General features: G+C 41.6%; 2 protein-coding genes across 3 annotated transcripts; both read left to right on the top strand.

The window, feature by feature from the left end:
* The first annotated feature begins 1,081 nt into the window (after nucleotides 1-1,081).
* adora2aa (adenosine A2a receptor a) lies at nucleotides 1,082-10,859 on the top strand. Its single transcript, XM_006797502.3, has 3 exons — nucleotides 1,082-1,183; nucleotides 7,030-7,720; nucleotides 8,876-10,859. Exons 2-3 carry the CDS (start codon nucleotides 7,395-7,397, stop codon nucleotides 9,882-9,884), a joined length of 1,335 nt encoding a protein of 444 aa, XP_006797565.2. The 5' UTR covers nucleotides 1,082-1,183; nucleotides 7,030-7,394; the 3' UTR covers nucleotides 9,885-10,859.
* Nucleotides 10,860-14,852: 3,993 nt separating this feature from the next.
* On the top strand, nucleotides 14,853-16,282 carry c8h22orf15 (chromosome 8 C22orf15 homolog). 2 transcript variants are annotated; one of them, XM_006797501.3, is made up of 5 exons: nucleotides 14,853-14,936; nucleotides 15,078-15,164; nucleotides 15,240-15,362; nucleotides 15,647-15,721; nucleotides 15,879-16,282. In XM_006797501.3, exons 1-5 carry the CDS (start codon nucleotides 14,912-14,914, stop codon nucleotides 15,977-15,979), a joined length of 411 nt encoding a protein of 136 aa, XP_006797564.1. In that variant the 5' UTR covers nucleotides 14,853-14,911; the 3' UTR covers nucleotides 15,980-16,282. The 2 variants fall into 2 exon arrangements, with proteins under 2 accessions (XP_006797564.1, XP_087704796.1); XM_087848670.1 differs by having other exon boundaries at nucleotides 15,078-15,362.
* Nucleotides 16,283-17,244: the final 962 nt, after the last annotated feature.

Here is a 17,244-nt window from a genome sequence, read left to right as displayed (position 1 = left end):
TTAGGACAGCGGTCTCCAACGTTTTTTGCGCCACCGACCGGTTTATGCCCGACAATATTTTCACGGACCGGCCTTTAAGGTGTCGCGGATAAATACAACAAAATAAAACTAGTACCGGTACCGAAAAAAAGAAGATTTATTCATAACACACATGAAAAGACCCAGGAAAAACGAGTAAACGATAAAAACGATAACAAAATAACGCTGAAAACCGATAAAAACCCTAAAAACTATACATTTCACACCTGAGCCTCAACTCTCGCGGCCCGGTACCAAACGACTCACGGACCGGTACTGGTCCGAGGCCCGGGGGTTGGGGACCGCTGCTTTAGGAGACTTTGAAAGCCTGAAGAACTGTTGGATAAGACTACTTTTAAAAGAATAACTTTTAAAGAAAAGGCGAGAGAGCGAGACGGAGTTGAGTCAGGGGTGGTGACGGTTCATACCGGACGACGGGGTTTAAAAAGAGCGCACATCCCCCTGAAATCTGCACCTTTGTTTATGTCACGCAGGGTTTTGAACCTCGCCCGGGGCTAGAACATTACATTTCCACTCAACACACATTATCCAGGTAATAAAACGCGACAGAGCTCTGGTACCGAGCACTAACCGGATAATTGTCCCTCTGTGTTAGAAAGATAACCGGCTTAACGGATTCAGAGCATCTCAAGTTGCACAGCAGACACACCGTGTTTAACGTGTGACATCATCACCATCATCACGTATACACAGCATGCTTTTAGCCGTCTGACCCCGAAGAGGAAACTGAGGTACAGCCAGCCTGTTTTATGGAGGGTGCGTGTGTGAGAGAGAGAGCGAGAGCGAGAGACACTCACTTGACCGGAGCAGAGCGAGAGTAAAGAGCAGATCTCATCTTTGTGAAGTGACAAAAGCAGGAGTCTTCTTTCTTTCAGTGGAGACACGTCGATCAGAGCTCGATGGTGTGTTTTTATTATTGAGCTGCGCTTTAAAGTCAACTTTAAAAAAAAGAAGAAAAAAAGTGAAGTGCAGCTGGACGGAAAATCTAAGGCGTGAATTGAAGAAGTTGGTCGCTCAGTGGGAAGTGAAAACCGTCATTTGCGTGATATTTTTAAGTCGACTTTTTCTGTCGCCTCGTTTCATCAAGTGGTTTTATATATCAAAACTTTGCCATTTGTAGGAAAGGAAGCCTGCGGAGAGAAAGGTAAGCCGCCGACTGACTACATCTTGTGCAAAAATGAATTAAACGCAGACTTCACTTTCACTGGCAGTGCTTTCAGTTTTCACACTAAGATGAACACGTGAATGAACATTTTCATGTAACAGTCGTATTTTGCATTAGTGCCCACGGCAAGATGAGAAACAGGTGAGGTTTCTGTGGAAACTGATGTTTCCATGCGTATTTGCATACTGTGGGTTTTCTCAGAGGCTTGCAGGAAAAAAGTCTGCTGATAATGATTCCACAAAGTCCCCGGTGAGCTTATTATAACACGGCCTGTTGAACACGTAACCTAATAAATGAAATACTTCATCTCTTAAACCTGTATTGCGACCTGGGCTTCCTCTGCAACCGGAAGACTCGAGATTCAGTAATAAAACAGCTGTAGTGCCGTAATTACTTTATGTTGCACAGAAATAATGCAGCTTTGCTTGTCCTCACAATCAATTACATCATGTTCAAGTGCAAAAAAAGAAGAAGAAAAGACATAAAAAGCAAAAACAAACAAACTAAACATTACCATCACAGCATCAGGTACCCCTGTTGTCCTGCAATCATTGTTTTTATGACACATAATCTGAATAATTCTTCTAAAATGCAATATATGAAATGATAACAGCACTACTGTGGTCCCTCTATTAAAGTGTCAAATGTTACATATGCTTAAATTAATTTGTTTTTAACAAGTCTCCTCCCTAAGGTGTAGTAGCATGTACATGTTAGAGTGGAGGATGTTGATTCATAAACATCATGATTCATGACATCATCTGTGAAGTCAAAGATGTTACCTAGCAACTAGAGACCTTGTGAAATGGGAACACCACTCATTCAAAGTACCCCGACCGGACAGTGCACTTGGTCAGGGCCAGAGCTGCACAGCCACCAGGTCTGAGGTAGAAAGAATAATCGTTTGTCTCCATGTGAAGAACACACATACAGCGATTCCTTGATTTATTAGCCAGATTGCCACAACAGGTGCCGGGGTCACTGTGCACAGCTGCTTTCCACCCCTGGTGTCTGCATGTGAGTAACTGTGGCCATGAGTCAAGTGCAGAGACAAAGACAGAGTCAAGTGGACTGTGTCACACAGCAGTGACCACTCTACTTTACTCATCTTTTGTGATTTGTTACAGGCTGTTACTTGATGTAGGACACATATTCAATGTGTGTTTAGTTTCATCATAAACTGGGTGTTGTTTAAGACTGGTTTTATAAGTAGACATCTGTTAACTGTCACTGTTTAGACCAGTAGGCCTGTTTTCAACACTTACCACAAAATATCCATAACTTTTTTCTAACCATTCATCTAGAAATGTTTCCATTTTTTTCAGCAGTTGTGTATCCATAAAATTTTGAACCATTAATTTTTATCTTTAGCTTTCATTTATCCAGTTCTATGCTACACGACTCTAAGCTACACATTTAAGTATTTATCTATGTCTAATTTAACAACTATGACCTGCTTCAACCGCGTACCCACTCTTGTCTTTAGCTTTAGCAATTTCACCTGTAATATCCAAATATTTAGTTACTACTTTTATCCAATACCATTATCCAGTTTACAGCTACCTGCTAATTCCAGCTAACAGGTATTTATTCATAATTGCAATGCCCTATTTTCACTTATTTATCCATCTGTTTTAGGCTACTTTATTAAATCCCTGTTATCCAGTAGCTTACTCTTAGCTATCAGCATCTTTTTAACTATATCTAGAGCCTAAGCTAATGCTTTAAGCTAACACTCATTTTGTTTGAAGGGTGTCTCTCCCTTTGTGTCTTTACTTTTTACATTTTCAGCTCTAAGTCATTACAAATTGTGAAGCCAAAAATTGGCATATAGCTAACAATGGCATTGCCTTGATAATAAATCGGTCAGACTTGAAAATCCATTTTTTTAGCTAATTGTTTTAGCCCAGTTGTTAATTTCTTGACACACTTTCACCATAAAATCTACTGTTTAAGCCCAGATTTCATTATATTATTTAATCAGACTGTAATTTTGATCAATGTTCCCTGCTTCTCAATATGCTACGATGCTTTAGTGCAAAAGAGTCAATACAGCTGCTCAGAGATAGTGAGGCGACTCACTGTGCTTGCAGCAGTATTGGCACTTTGTATGGACAGCATAGCGAGAGCCTGCGGTGACAGGAAGCTTAACTTTTAATTTTCTCGTGTGCAGTGGTAAAGGGCGGTGATGTGCTGTGATTTATTGTTGGTGTGCTGCATTGGCTGACTTCTTCTTTATCTTTCTCAGTACAAAGATACTAATAAATATCAATATTTGTCCAGATTTCATCCCTCAAAGTGGCTGCTGTGAACCAAAGCTTGCACCCTAACCCTGTCTCACTGTTACTCCCTGGAGTTTCTCTGATGTGTCTCATAATTTTATTTTGGGACAGCTTCTTACTGTGTGGCTAGCATGGGAGAATCACTGGTGCAGTTTTAAGAAATTCATGATTTCCTTTTTTGTCCTTTGGGATTATTACTGTGAAGTACTGATCCAAAAAACACTGGAATTCTAGTCGCACACCAACATCTCTTAAAACAGCAACAGTTAAAACTTTATTTATAAGTCCTTTGGAATTAAAAGGATATCTCCTGATGACACGCAAACGTGGAATAACAGTTTAGTATTACTAAATGGCTCATCTAACCCCGAGGGAAAAGCATGACTGGGAGAGCAAAGACCTTTGTGTTCCATCACAGCTGGTATCTTTGAAAACTCAGTCTAACCTTCACAAACATCCCCTCAGAGGGAATTCAGCAGCACAAAAACAGCTTCTATTTGTAAGCTCAGTGAGCTGCGTACTGACGGCTCAAAGCTATCAAGGCATCTAAACTATGGTCTGACTGAGAATAGACCAGAAGCCATATCAAACTTCCAAGAATTGTGCTACAATTCTTTTTTTCCCCTCTCGCCACAATATTTCACCCAAAAATGTTTACAAAGGTGTTTGCTCTTATCTGCTTTTCTACTGCAGAGTTGTAATACTGCTTGAAGCGTACTTCTTTTTTGACAGCTTCCTTATCCTGTTGACAGCAAAACATAACTCTATTCAAAACTGCAAATCACGGAAAAGAGAAAAACATGCTCTAAACTCATGTTTAAATGCATTAAATGCAACACTTTACCAACACGCTTGCAGACACAGTTCCATACTAATGTGTTTCCACCCATTTAAACTTATAGAAAAGAAGATTTTAAATAGGAATTTACCATTTTCCATCATCTCCCTTATTCTCTTTTGGATCATTTTGTCTGTTTCTTGTAAAAGGTTTCATTTTCTTTGATTGGAGTTCGGTTTTATCCACCTTTTTGTTATTTGTTTAAATCTTTTTCTCAAGATTCCGATCATATCATTCCCACCTCAGATGAGGTCAATGAGAGATTTTGTGAGTATAAAATATTTTACCTTTAAAAACAGAGCTTCTGAAAATAATTTCCTTTATGGCACAAAAAGCCCTTTGATTCACTGTATTGCATCATTTAATGTGACTTGAACCAAAAAAGCCATCTGCTATCTACAAATGTAAACATGCATAAAAAAACAATATGTATGTAATTCAAATGGATTTCAATACATTGTACTCAGCATTAAGACTCAAAAGCTATATTTGTTTTTCAAAGAAATTTCCAAATTCCAAAATAAGGAATTGGTAGTTTCAAGATCAGATTACATTACATGTGTTCCTTTCCTTTGTTGGTTATTTCTGTTCCCTGTTCATCTTCCCGTTTTATCATTATTTTATCTTTTGTTGCGTCCTAATAATATTTTGCAAAATAGGGAAATCTTTTCAAGTATGAAGCTTAACTTTTTCTTCTTCTTTTTTTTCTGTTTTTTCCCCTCTTTTGTTTGTGTGTGTGTGTTCCTGTCTAGCTATCTTTGTGAGGACTGAAATCTGCATTCTACTTGTGAGGACACACACACCGGTCCTCACAAGTTTGAAGTTTGAAGGCATTTTTGAGGCTCAAAATGTGGCTTTAGGGTCAGGGTTACAATTAGGTTCTGGTTAGGTTTAGGGTAAGGGGCTAGGGAAACCATTATGTCAATGAAGGTCCTCACTAAGATAGCTGGGCTTGTGTGTGTGTGTGTGTGTGTGTATTCACCGTTGCCTGGGTTGGTAAAAACAAACCTAATATTGAAATATTACTTTTTAATCATATTTGGAGAAATTGCTAACAAAGAATTGATCATTTATACACATATAGTCATATAATCACATATAATATTATAGGCCTAACTCTACAGTAACCCCTAACTCTCACTTCACATGCATTAATTCCATTTACTGTCATTAAAAAGTATTGATTATAGATCGTTTAAAACTGCATCTCAAATAATTTTCAGTAATATTTGTTTGATCAGATGTGACTGACGAAGCTTTCGATATTAACTAAGATAAACAGCACATTCAATAAAATGTATTACTTGTGCTTTTCAATAAAAGCACAAGTAATACATTTATTTATTTATCTTTGGTCTTATCTGTTTTGAATTGCCTGAAAGACAGCAGCTACAAAACCCACTACGATACTCTGAGTGTGACTCATCTCTCAACGCGCACTTTTTGTGGTCACAATGTTTCGTTTTAGTTTTAGCGCTCACAGAACTGAGAGAATGGCATTTTAGCCGTTGTATAATACTGTACAGCATGCATTATAAAACTGGACACACAGGATTTTCACTGTAGCAGAACCTTTTGTCCTGAACCTCCTGTAACAAATAATAACAGTAAATATCTAACAGCTACATTTACCAGCATGTAGCATTTACACTGTGTACAGCGCGGCTTCTGGAATCAACAACATGTTCACATACTTTGTAGAATTGAAGCTTTGCAGTTTAGTACAGCCAGCCTTTTAGATGACCATCTACAGTTACGTTAAGGTCATAGTTAACTGTTATAACTGTGAAAGATGATTTTTGCTGTAATATTAATGTACATTTTCAAAATAAGCTGCTGCATGGACGTGCCTCAGACGATAGCAGGCTTAAGGCCAATGCAGCGTCACACCTCTGAACTTTCTATTGTATGTGATCACAACTGTTGCAGAAGTAATCCATAAAACAGCTTCACGTTGAGTTCAGTGCCCATTTTTCTTGAATTATCACAAGATAAGATCGCATTTCTTTTTTACTAGTTGAAAATCTTTATCAACCACAGGAGTCAAGGTCTGCTGTTCTTGGCTACACAAATGCTGGAAATCACATCGCAAATCCACGACAATCCAAGTGTAAACAAAACATAACGGATATAAACTTCTAAATTGAGTGTCTGAACTTAAACATCAGAAACTGTCACAAGTCTGTGCTTGTCAGAGCAAATCTGACTTATGCTGTAGTATTGTAATATAACATTGGATTTTAGCACAGTATAAATGATTCAAACTGCATTTTGACAGCAGTTTGCTACAACGTGGAGCCGTGCATGCTCGTGCTGATGGAGGCTACACAAGTTGCTCTCCCACTGCCCTTCTGCAGGGTCAGAAAGATTGTTTATAGGAGGCATCAGCAACTAAAAGCCTCACACAACTGAACAGTGACATTACTTCTTCTTTTTTTGCAGTGTAATGTGGCTTTATGAAAGGTGTCTGTGGTTTTATTAAAGCTGCTGCTGAAATATTGTGACTATATATAAGCGTACCCTATAACGCCCATATAAGTGTACTTCATAACTGATAAGAAGGAACCTTTATTGTGTTTGTAGATCTTTCAAATGCAAACAGGGTGCCTCGCTTAATACCTAATACAAAGTCCATATTCACTTCCTCTACTGTAGGAGCATTTCTTCTTTTTCACTTTTGCACCTTTTTTTTTTATTTCCGACAGAGCGATGTCACTGTGATGTCCGTTGCTGGCATCATCTCAGCCTTTCAAGGAGCTCGTGGGAAAAGGACGCCGAGGGGAAGGAGCTGAGGGGAGAGGACAGCAGAAGAGCTTTTTTATGAGGACAGGATGGAGGTGACTGCACCCTGCATGCGGAGTTAGGAGTGATGATAGCTCCATGTGATTCATTTTTCTTTTTCAGCATTTTAAGCTGAGCAGGTGTGAAGGAGTCACTGTTTTGTGGAATCTAGTGGCTGTTTCTCTGGAGGTGACAAAGCTGAGTTCAGCAGCTGCTAGGCTGCAGCTATGGACGTTGAGGTGAGATTTCCTCCCCCCGCATTAGTGACCTCTTTGCCGTTTGCCTCATCATGGGGGACAAATTTTTCTACATCACCCTGGAGCTGCTGATTGCCGTCCTCTCAGTGCTGGGAAATGTGTTGGTCTGCTGGGCCGTGGCCCTCAACAGTAACCTCCAGAGCATCACCAACTTCTTCGTGGTGTCGCTGGCTGTGGCCGACATCGCCGTGGGCGTCCTGGCCATTCCCTTTGCCATCATCATCAGCATCGGGTTCTGCTCCAACTTCTATGGCTGCCTGTTTATTGCGTGCTTTGTACTGGTTCTCACACAGAGCTCCATCTTTAGTCTGCTGGCCATCGCTATAGATCGCTACATTGCAATCAAGATACCACTCAGGTCAGTAACCATAAGGAAAAGTGGATCATTTATCATTTATTGGTGCAAAATTAATGAGTTAATAGAATGAGTGAAATCCTTTATAACTGCATTATTACGTGTGTTAATAAGGCACCAATAAACAGTTGATTAGCATTAGTAAAACAGCTGATTACTACTTATAAACCATTTTTTCAACATGTCAAAGCACAGAAAGAAACGAAGATCAGATTTGGAAAACAAAATAGGAACGTTTTAACTCTCTAAATCAGAGGGAAAACATTTCTTACTTTGGTCCAATGTGTTTTTTTAATCAGAAGCAGCAGAATTCTCACGATGACGCCCAACGTTTCATTTCATTTCTGTCGGTTAAAACATTTGACATTTGAACCAGATATTCCATGTCTGAATAAGACTGTTCAGAAACAGCGTCTCCCGCAGGGCAAATCCCCCCCGGAGCAATCAAACAAATATCGCTCTAATTGCTTACACAGACTGTGTAAGCCTCTTTTGTAAACTTACTTTTATTATTTTAATGTAAAAATAACAACAAAAAAACTCCAAACACAGTCAGATGTTGATTTAACATGCAAATTTGCCAACGACGGTGTATCTGCAGACCTGACAGGCTAAACCAGTGACAGTGATGTGACCTCATCGTTACCGCACTGCTGCGCCGGTCAGACGTCTCGCCCTTTAGGGCTCGAACAGACTCCTCCTCCTGCCGAACATACGTACGTGACGGCTCTTCTGCGTTGTGTTTGTACATCCCGAAAAGAGGGGGGGGGGGGGCTTGTTTTTGCAGTATTAACCTTTGCACTTTAACATCTGAAGAATGTGATAGAAACAAGCCAAACGTCTCAGCTGCTCTCCCACACTGTGCTACAGGCGAACCAAAAATAGGCTCCTTCCTTTGAGGAGTCCTGAAAGACTCAGTTTGTTTATTCTTGTCTCTTGTAGTTCCGGTATGAGAGTTGCTTCCACAGAACGATCGCATAAGCAAATGATAAATCAACGGGGTACTTTCGTATACAGTAATAATTAATTCAAACAAGTGACGGAAGCTTTCTTATGAGGTTTATAGAGGTCATTGTGGCAGAGGGAAACAAACCTTTATCTCTGGGTTCTCAGGAGCTGACAATTGAAGCTTGACACGTGTATTGTCTCCCTGTCCAGGTACAACAGCTTGGTGACAGGACAGCGGGCTCAAGGCATCATCGCCATATGCTGGATTTTATCCATCATCATCGGTTTGACCCCCATGATGGGCTGGCATCTTGGGAAGTTAAGAAACGTCACCAACGAAACCGAAAGCAGCCCCTGCCAGCCGGGCATGATGAAGTGCCTGTTTGAGTATGTTGTCGACATGAAGTACATGGTCTACTTCAACTTTTTTGCTTGTGTGCTGATCCCCTTGCTGCTAATGTTGGCCATCTACCTGTGTATCTTCATGGCAGCTCGCCACCAGCTCATGCTGATTGAAGTAAAAGCGTCTCATGGGGAAAAGTCCCGCTCCGTCCTGCAGAAAGAGGTCCAGGCTGCCAAGTCTCTGGCCATCATTGTGGGCCTGTTTGCGGTCTGCTGGCTGCCTTTACATATTATTAACTGCTTCACCCTCTTCTGTCCTCAGTGTGATCGTCCTCCTGATTTGGTTATGTATGTGGCCATTATCCTATCCCATGCCAATTCTGTGGTCAACCCCTTCATCTACGCCTACCGCATCCGAGAGTTCCGGCACACCTTCCGTAGGATTATTAGGCGGCACATCCTGGGGAAGCGGGAGGTGTTTGAGAGCGGCGGGAGTAAGCGGAACTCTACTCACAACAGCATCACGGACTCCATCAGGCTCAAAGCAAATGGCCTCAGCTTTGACCTTTTCACAGAGCACAGCAGCAGTACCTGTGAGAACTCCTGCCGCTGTCCTGCTCACATCTCCCCTTTAGAAGGTGGTCTGGCAACAGTGTCTCACCCGCCTCTGTCAGTTGTTATCGCCCACTGCCCCAAAGTGGGGACGTGTCCACTTCAAGCCCTCAGGCAGACTCAGCTCCCGGCGGGGAACGACTGCTCTGAACCAGAGATCCTGGAGGAAAACTGCAAACAGAACCTCGCCCCAGCACAGGTTGCACTGCTGTTCAACACCCAGGACAGGAGGAGCTGCTGTAGCGAGCTAGATAAAGTGCACTGATCTATGCGCCGCAGGGATCATTCGCTAATTCCTCGCAGTTAGTTGTGAATGTCTGCTCAGGATCACCATGAATCTCTAATTTCCAATGGGAGTACTGTAAACAGATGACAGACAATGAATGTCACTCACTGAGATAAATGAAACAGGACTGAAAACTGTCTCTACTATTTAAATACATTGACATGTCAATTTAACTCAGAATAAGTCTAAAAGGCACCGCTATTGTTACCGGGAGGCTACGTCTTATCAACCCACATGACCGGGGATGGTTTGTAATGTGCAGCCACTTCACAAGTTGTTCTGTGGAAATTTCAACACCACCGAATGTTTTTACTTCCTCTTTGCAAACAGCTGAAATACAGTAAAAATGCAGGCAGTTGATAGAAGGGTCTATATGGAATAGGAGCATTTATTGTAGGCGTGTCAGGATAGCCACCTTTATTTAACCACAGTGTGCCATTTCAGGTCTGAATGTGATGTGTCTTTAAATTATTACATTTGTTTTCTTTCTTTCAGGGATTTGAACATAAACACAACATACTCTGCTCTCTTCACTTGTAATTTCCACACTTTTGGTAGAGATTAACAGACATAACCACGTTCCAAATGAATGTTTCAGCCCATTGCTCCTATTTGCTGTTTCCTACTGGACTAAAAGCAGAATGACAGTGCAGGTTTGCGGTTGTGAGAATATCTGTTAAATGCTTCACATTTTCTAAAGCAAAGACCAGTAACTTGGCAATCTAATGCTGTAATGCGACCTTTTATTTTTGTTTATACATTTGTGATAATGACGCTTTAATGTATGCTTATTTAAGTCAAATTCAGATGATACAATTGACACAGTTTGATGAATAATGGGAAATTATTTGCAGATGTCCATTACTGCCCTCTATGTTCTCACAAGTAGACTGGCACCAAGTGCTGTCTTTAAATAAATCCTTTCACACTTTTAATGTGTGCTCGCTGTGTATACATTCTTGCAATGGCCGCAATATCCCTGTCTTTATTCAGGAGCTGCAGGAACACCTCCAGACATCCCACTGGCTTTTCAGCAGAAAGGCTCGTGATTTGGTCATTCGGAGAAATGGTGGATTAAATTGTCATCATTTCTTGGCATTTCTTTATTTTTGCAGTTTTTATCAGAACAGCTCTTGAGGCCTATTCCTTGTTAAAGCCAAAAAAGATGTCCTGTGTCCTCCTGTGGGGCAAAGGATACAGGAGATCTTTTGAGCTGTAAATCTTGTCTCCTTTTGCATTACGGCCGTGAAACCTTAGCTTCATACAATAAATACTTTTCTGGATGTGGTTCTTTTGAATGATGGTCCACAGACGCACTTTCAAGACATTGTTTTGCACTGAACTATGAGGCAATGATTGAAAATCTATCCATCTATCTATCTATCTCTGCCCTGCCCGTTAGCCTATCGTAGGAAGGAAAAATATATGTCAATGCTTTTGCATTCTTTCGGAAATGTAGCTGGGTAATTATGTCATTGGCATCGGTGAGCCACTGTCAATATGTGACATATTGAAATCGCGTTTGAATTTGCGCTTGTTTTTTGCTTTCACTTTGCAATCGCGCGAACTGTGAACTGAGAGCGACAGTACTGATTGGTGAGTGATGATAATTTGCGCACCAATTCCTCTGACATCATCTTATCAATCGTTAGCTTACTATGCAAACATGACAAGTGAAATCTCCTGCAGCTTAAACATGTGAGAGGTTGATTGCGCAGAGAATCGCTGAGCGTTATGTGAGTGCGTGTGTAAAAGCAGCAGGATATATATTTTAGTTCTGCTGAGCCAAATAAAACAGGTCAGGGTGAAGAAGTGACAGCCAAAGAAAAGCTTACCACAAAACGGAAAAGTTATGACAAATCAGACTATGAGGCAAAAAGAAAGTGCAGCTTTATGGTTTCATGGACAAAAGAATTTCCGTGGCTGCAATATGACGAGCTAAATAACCAGGGCTGCACATAAGTGGTCCGCAGGTGCGCATTCGCTGTCAAAATAAAAAACGCGCACAAGATAAGAAGTTGCAACGCGTGTTTGCGTACATAATATTTTCTGGAGGAGGACAGACATTTGTTTAGAACTCTTAAAGATGTCGAAGAAGCTCCTTTAAGCAATTACTTTGGTGTTTCTCCACCTCCAAAGAAATGTCAGAAGGAGTCCGAAACACAAAAGAAGCGCGTATTCTCGGAAAAGTGGTTGCAGGAGGTGAGCTGGCTTCAAACAAATGATGAACGCACAGAGATGTGGTGCAGAATGTGCTGTGAAAATTTAATAAATGACAAATTAATAAGAAGGCATGAACATTTCTTTTGTGTCGAAAAAATATCGAACCGTGACACCAAAGTATTGAACCGAACCGTGAATTTTGTGTATCGTTGCACCCCTAATATACACACACACACACATATATATATATATATATACATATGTAAAAATTCCCCACTCGCCCCTTAAAGCTCGGGTCCTCTACCAGAGGCCTGGGAGCTTGAGGGTCCTGTGCAGTATCTCAGCTGTTCCTTGGACTGCGCTCTTCTGGACAGAGATCTCCGATGTTGTTCCCGGGATCTGCTGGAGCCACTCGCCTAGCTTGGGAGTCACTGCACCTAGTGCTCCGATTACCACTGGGACCACCGTCACCTTCACCCCCCACATCTTCTCGAGCTCTTCCCTGAGCCCTTGGTACTTCTCGAGCTTCTCGTGTTCCTTCTTTCTGATGTTGCTGTCATTCGGAACCGCTACATCGATCACTACGGCCGTCTTCTTCTGTTTGTCCACCACCACTATGTCCGGTTGGTTAGCCACCACCATTTTGTCCGTCTGTATCTGGAAGTCCCACAGGATCTTAGCTCGGTCATTCTCCCCTTGGGGGCATCTCCCATTTTGACCTCGGGACTTCCAGGTTATACTCGGCACAGATGTTCCTGTACACTATGCCGGCCACTTGGTTATGCCGTTCCATGTATGCCCTGCCTGCTAGCATCTTGCACCCTGCTGTTATGTGCTGGATTGTCTCTGGAGCATCTTTACACAGCCTGCACCTGGGGTCTTGCCTGGTATGATAGACCCCAGCTCCAATGGATCTTGTGCTTAGAGCTTGTTCTTGTGCTGCCATGATTAGTGCCTCTGTGCTGTCTTTCAGTCCAGCTTTGTCCAGCCACTGGTAGGATTTCTGGATACCAGCCACCTCCTCTATCTGCCGGTGGTACATACCGTGCAGGGGCCTGTCCTTCCATGATGGTTCCTCGCCTTCCTCCACTTTCTTGGGTTTCTGCTGCCTGAGGTATTTACTGAGCACTCGGTCAGTTGGGGCCATCTTTGTGATGTATTCGTGGATGTTCCTTGTCTCATCCTGGACTGTGGTGCTGACACTCACCAGTCCCCGGCCCCCTTCCTTCCGCTTAGCATACAGCCTCAGGGTGCTGCATGCATGGTAAGGAGCTTCCTTGTCTTGATGTCAGTGGCTTCTATCTCCTCCTTTGGCCAGCCTATTACCCCAGCAGGGGTAGCCCGGATCTTTTTCTTACCGTTCAGCTGACTCCTCAGGACTTGCCTGACCCTCTGCAGGTACTTGGTGGTTGCAGCTTTCCTAGCGGCCTCTTCATGGTTCCCATTCGCCTGCGGGATCCCCAGGTACTTGTAACTGTCCTCTATGTCTGCAATGTTGCCTTCTGGTAGTTTGATTCCCTCTGTTCTGACTACCTTCCCTCTCTTTGTTATCATCCGACTACACTTCTCCAGCCCGAACGACATTCCGATGTCTGTATATCCTGGTGGTGTGGATCAGTGAAGCGATGTCTCGTTCACTCTTGGCATACAGCTTGATGTCATCCATGTACAGGAGGTGGCTGACAACTGCTCCATTCCGTAGTTGGTATCCGTAGTTGGTATCCGTAGCCAGTCTTGTCAATTATCTCACTGAGGGGGTTGAGGCCTATGCAGAACAGCAGTGGGGACAGAGCATCTCCTTGGTAGATCCCGCACTTGATGTTGACTTGTGCTATGGGCTTGAGGTTGGCCTCCAGTGTTGTCCGCCACATCCCCATCGAGTTCCCGATGAAGGCTCTCAGGGTCCTGTTGATCTTATATAGTTCTAGGCATTCCAGGATCCAGGTGTGGGGCAATGAGTCATAGGCCTTCTTGTAATCAATCCAGGTGAGTCTGGTCCTGCAGTCTCTTATACTACAGCCTAGTAATGGGGAAATGGAAATGACTTTTGCTTCTGGGCAGATCCAAGTTATTTTTGGACAGGTATTGAACAGATATCATTGTTGTGTGTTCTGGTATTCATTAGCAAATGAATTAACTCAAACCTAAAGCTGAGGTATGACAAGTAGCAGCTGAAAGTAGCCAGTAGGAAAAGATCTTTTATAAAATACTAATTACAGAGGCTTTAAGGAATCAGTCATTCATGTGGCAGATTGGGTTACAGAGACTCCACGTTGCTTTTGATTGAGTGTAGTAGTGTCTGTAATGTAACTATACACCAAAAATGAACAGATGATAGAACTTATCTTTTATTGATGTTGGCTGTTTATTTGAATTTTGTTATTTTAAACTTCTATCCTTCCTCTGTGGTACCAAAATGAAATCTCGGTGTATCTGTCTTTATAAGTCAGTTACTGTAAGTGCAAATGGAGTTGGGTTCCAGTCTGTGGCGGGAAACAATAAAACCAGCTCTTTTTTTTTCAATACTGACATCTCTGCCCATGCAGCTGTTAAGTCCAGAGTGCCGGTCTCACTGTGTGTAGAGACTCCATGGATACAAGCAGAAACAGTCCCTTGTTCATCCTTTTACAAGACTCAAGCTTTGTGAGCGAGGAGAGGTGGATGCAAATGAGGGAACATGCATGTGTGTGTGTGTGTTTAACTCTCTCAGGGTGGTGGATGTGTGAAAAAATGCAGACCACAACACTAAAGTGCTTTTATTGTTCCACTTTGTGCCCAGTCCAGTCTTCTTCTACCTCTAGTATCACTGGAGCTTAACTGCTGTCAGGAGTCTGGACCTGAAAATGTTTGTGACTGTCTTGTTTGGAGGTTAGTAAAGTTGCTGGGCATGTTAATACTGTGCAGGGAGGCTTAAAGGTTTGCAGGCATGCAGGTTTTTTTTTTTTTTTTTGCACCTTACAGCATTTGTTCCAAATTTTTTGTGAATGCATGTGCATGACTTCTTGGCAGAGGGCAGAATGGAAATGTTCAATCTCAACTGTAAGCTGATAAACTTCCTCCATCATTTGAAAGAGAGGGCCGGTGTGGACTCCAAAGGTACTGGACTAAAATGCTGGATCATTTTAAATTGTTCTTATACAAATTCTAAAAGCAACAAAATTCTTCCTGCAGATTGTGTGGACCTGATGGACAGCAGTGGTAAAGTGATGAACCTGGCAGCCAAGCAGCACAGTTTGGCTCTGGCCAGCAGTGTGCTGGTAGCCAGACACTACTACGTCCTCCTGCGAGTCTGCCGTGAGTCCGTCTGGTCCATCCATCAGCAGGACTTCAGAGGAACAAACACCCAGATTATAAAAGCATTTCCAAAACCTAATTATGTTATCAGTGTCTGGTCTAAATAATTAGATTCCAAATATATTGATGTAATGATGATAAGTGGCAGGACAAACTAATTCTGGTGCTTTCAGGGGTTTTGTGAATGAAATGCATGTTGCCATCCTAATTTTTTGAAAGCTGAATGTAAAGTATGATTTTACCTGTGTTTGAAAGCATGCCCGTGACTTCTTGTGCTCCCTCAGGAGACCATGAGGCTGGAGGTCAGAAATATGTCTCCCTTCAGAACAACAACAGTCAAAGTCATCCTGAATTAACAGGTAACAATAAAATAATATTAATGATAAGAATAACATCGGGGGTGTGGAAGTGGCTCTCTGAGGCCTCCTGCTGGACAAACCTATTCCTGCCATTGTGAAAATGCTACAAAACAAACATAAAGTTACCTTATGTGGTTTTTCATTGCTTGTGTTGTAGAACTGCTGAAGAGGCTGACTGACAAAGGGCCAGACAGAAAAACTAGAAAGAGACGGACGCCTCAGACCAAAAACATTCCTGCAAACAGCAAGAGCCACTAAATTTAACACTGTCAATTTAAATCTGAATACTTTGCTATATTTCTATTTTAACTGAGCTAAAGTGGATGATTTCTTTTTAGTTAATAATAGTCAATATTGAAGAAGTTCAATAGAATAAGTTACATTTTGAGATTTTGTATTTCTGCATTAAGTTGTTACTGTAACCAGAATGTCACAGAGAGGTAAATCAGAAGTATGAGCTGCTGTGTATCTTCCTAGTTTCTTGTGTTTCTAAGCATTTTCCTTTTCCTCATGCCTTTTGTGGCTTCCTGCCTGTCTGTGTGAGTTCCTTTTTTGTCCGTCTTTCAGTGACTTTCTGATATATTTTGAGAGCTGTTTCCTTGTGTGGGTTGCTATTTTCTTGACTTCCTGCCTTTGTTCTCTTCCCGCCCAGATTTTGTTCACCTGCACCTGTTCTCTATATTGTGTATTTAGTCTGAATCCTTTCCCACAGTTCTTCCTCCCTCTTTTTCTGCATTTTGCCTTTTGGATTTTTTGAAATTTGAACCACTTGGATTAAACTTTCACTACTTTCTGCAAGTCCACGCAGAATAAATGCGCTAAATGAATTACTGATGGAAAAAAATTGTCTCACGTTTTTCTTTACCAGAAATCTAACTGCGGTGTATTAGTCTATGCGCTCCTCATTAATACTGCACTACCAAAGAATTAATGATGATGTGATTGGATTTGCCTGCATTGAGGACTTGCTTGCTGTTTTCATTAGGAAAACTCAAGGGAACGAAAGAAATTGAACCAAACTGATTTTCAGTCATGCACACAGCTGCGGGAAAGTGTTAGATGGTGGGGTTGCTTCCACAGGATGTGCACTCTCAACATAAATATAAAAAAAGATTTATATAAACATTTAAGCGTAAATCTACAATGCATGTTTTCATCTGTGATTATGGTCCTTAAAATAAGTATACAACAATCTAATTAAAAACACGTTTGTCCATGAAAGGATGTCTTGCTAATTAAAAACGTTGTACCCCGTTTTCCTGCTGTGCATTCCCAAGGAAACATTGAAACAATGTTGAATCAATATCAGGCGATGTCATTGAATCAATGTTGAGGTGTGACGTTGACCTAACGTCACTCTTGCATCCTTTTTTAATGTTGAAACAACGTCAACAATACTAAACTACTGCATGTTTCCATCAATACTTAAACCACCTAAACACATAATTGTACTTATTCCTCTAATTGGACACCCATATATATATATATATATATATATATATATATATATAAATAAAAGTCTC

Source organism: Neolamprologus brichardi, chromosome 12 (genome assembly GCF_056152115.1).
Source record: "Neolamprologus brichardi isolate AB-2024 chromosome 12, ASM5615211v1, whole genome shotgun sequence".
In the NCBI taxonomy this organism is placed as follows: domain Eukaryota; kingdom Metazoa; phylum Chordata; class Actinopteri; order Cichliformes; family Cichlidae; genus Neolamprologus; species Neolamprologus brichardi.
The sequence above is the reverse complement of the archived record's forward strand: the minus strand, read 5'-3'. Positions and strand labels throughout refer to the sequence as shown.

Coding starts and splice junctions, on each gene's coding strand:
- c8h22orf15 (XM_087848670.1), top strand. CDS start 14,912: ATGTTTGTGACTGTCTTGTTTGGAG. Junction 14,937..15,077: donor TGTGACTGTCTTGTTTGGAG/GTTAGTAAAGTT, acceptor ACTTCTTGGCAG/AGGGCAGAATGGAAATGTTC. Junction 15,722..15,878: donor AAGTCATCCTGAATTAACAG/GTAACAATAAAA, acceptor CTTGTGTTGTAG/AACTGCTGAAGAGGCTGACT.
- adora2aa (XM_006797502.3), top strand. CDS start 7,395: ATGGGGGACAAATTTTTCTACATCACCCTGGAGCTGCTGATTGCCGTC. Junction 7,721..8,875: donor GCAATCAAGATACCACTCAG/GTCAGTAACCAT, acceptor CTCCCTGTCCAG/GTACAACAGCTTGGTGACAG.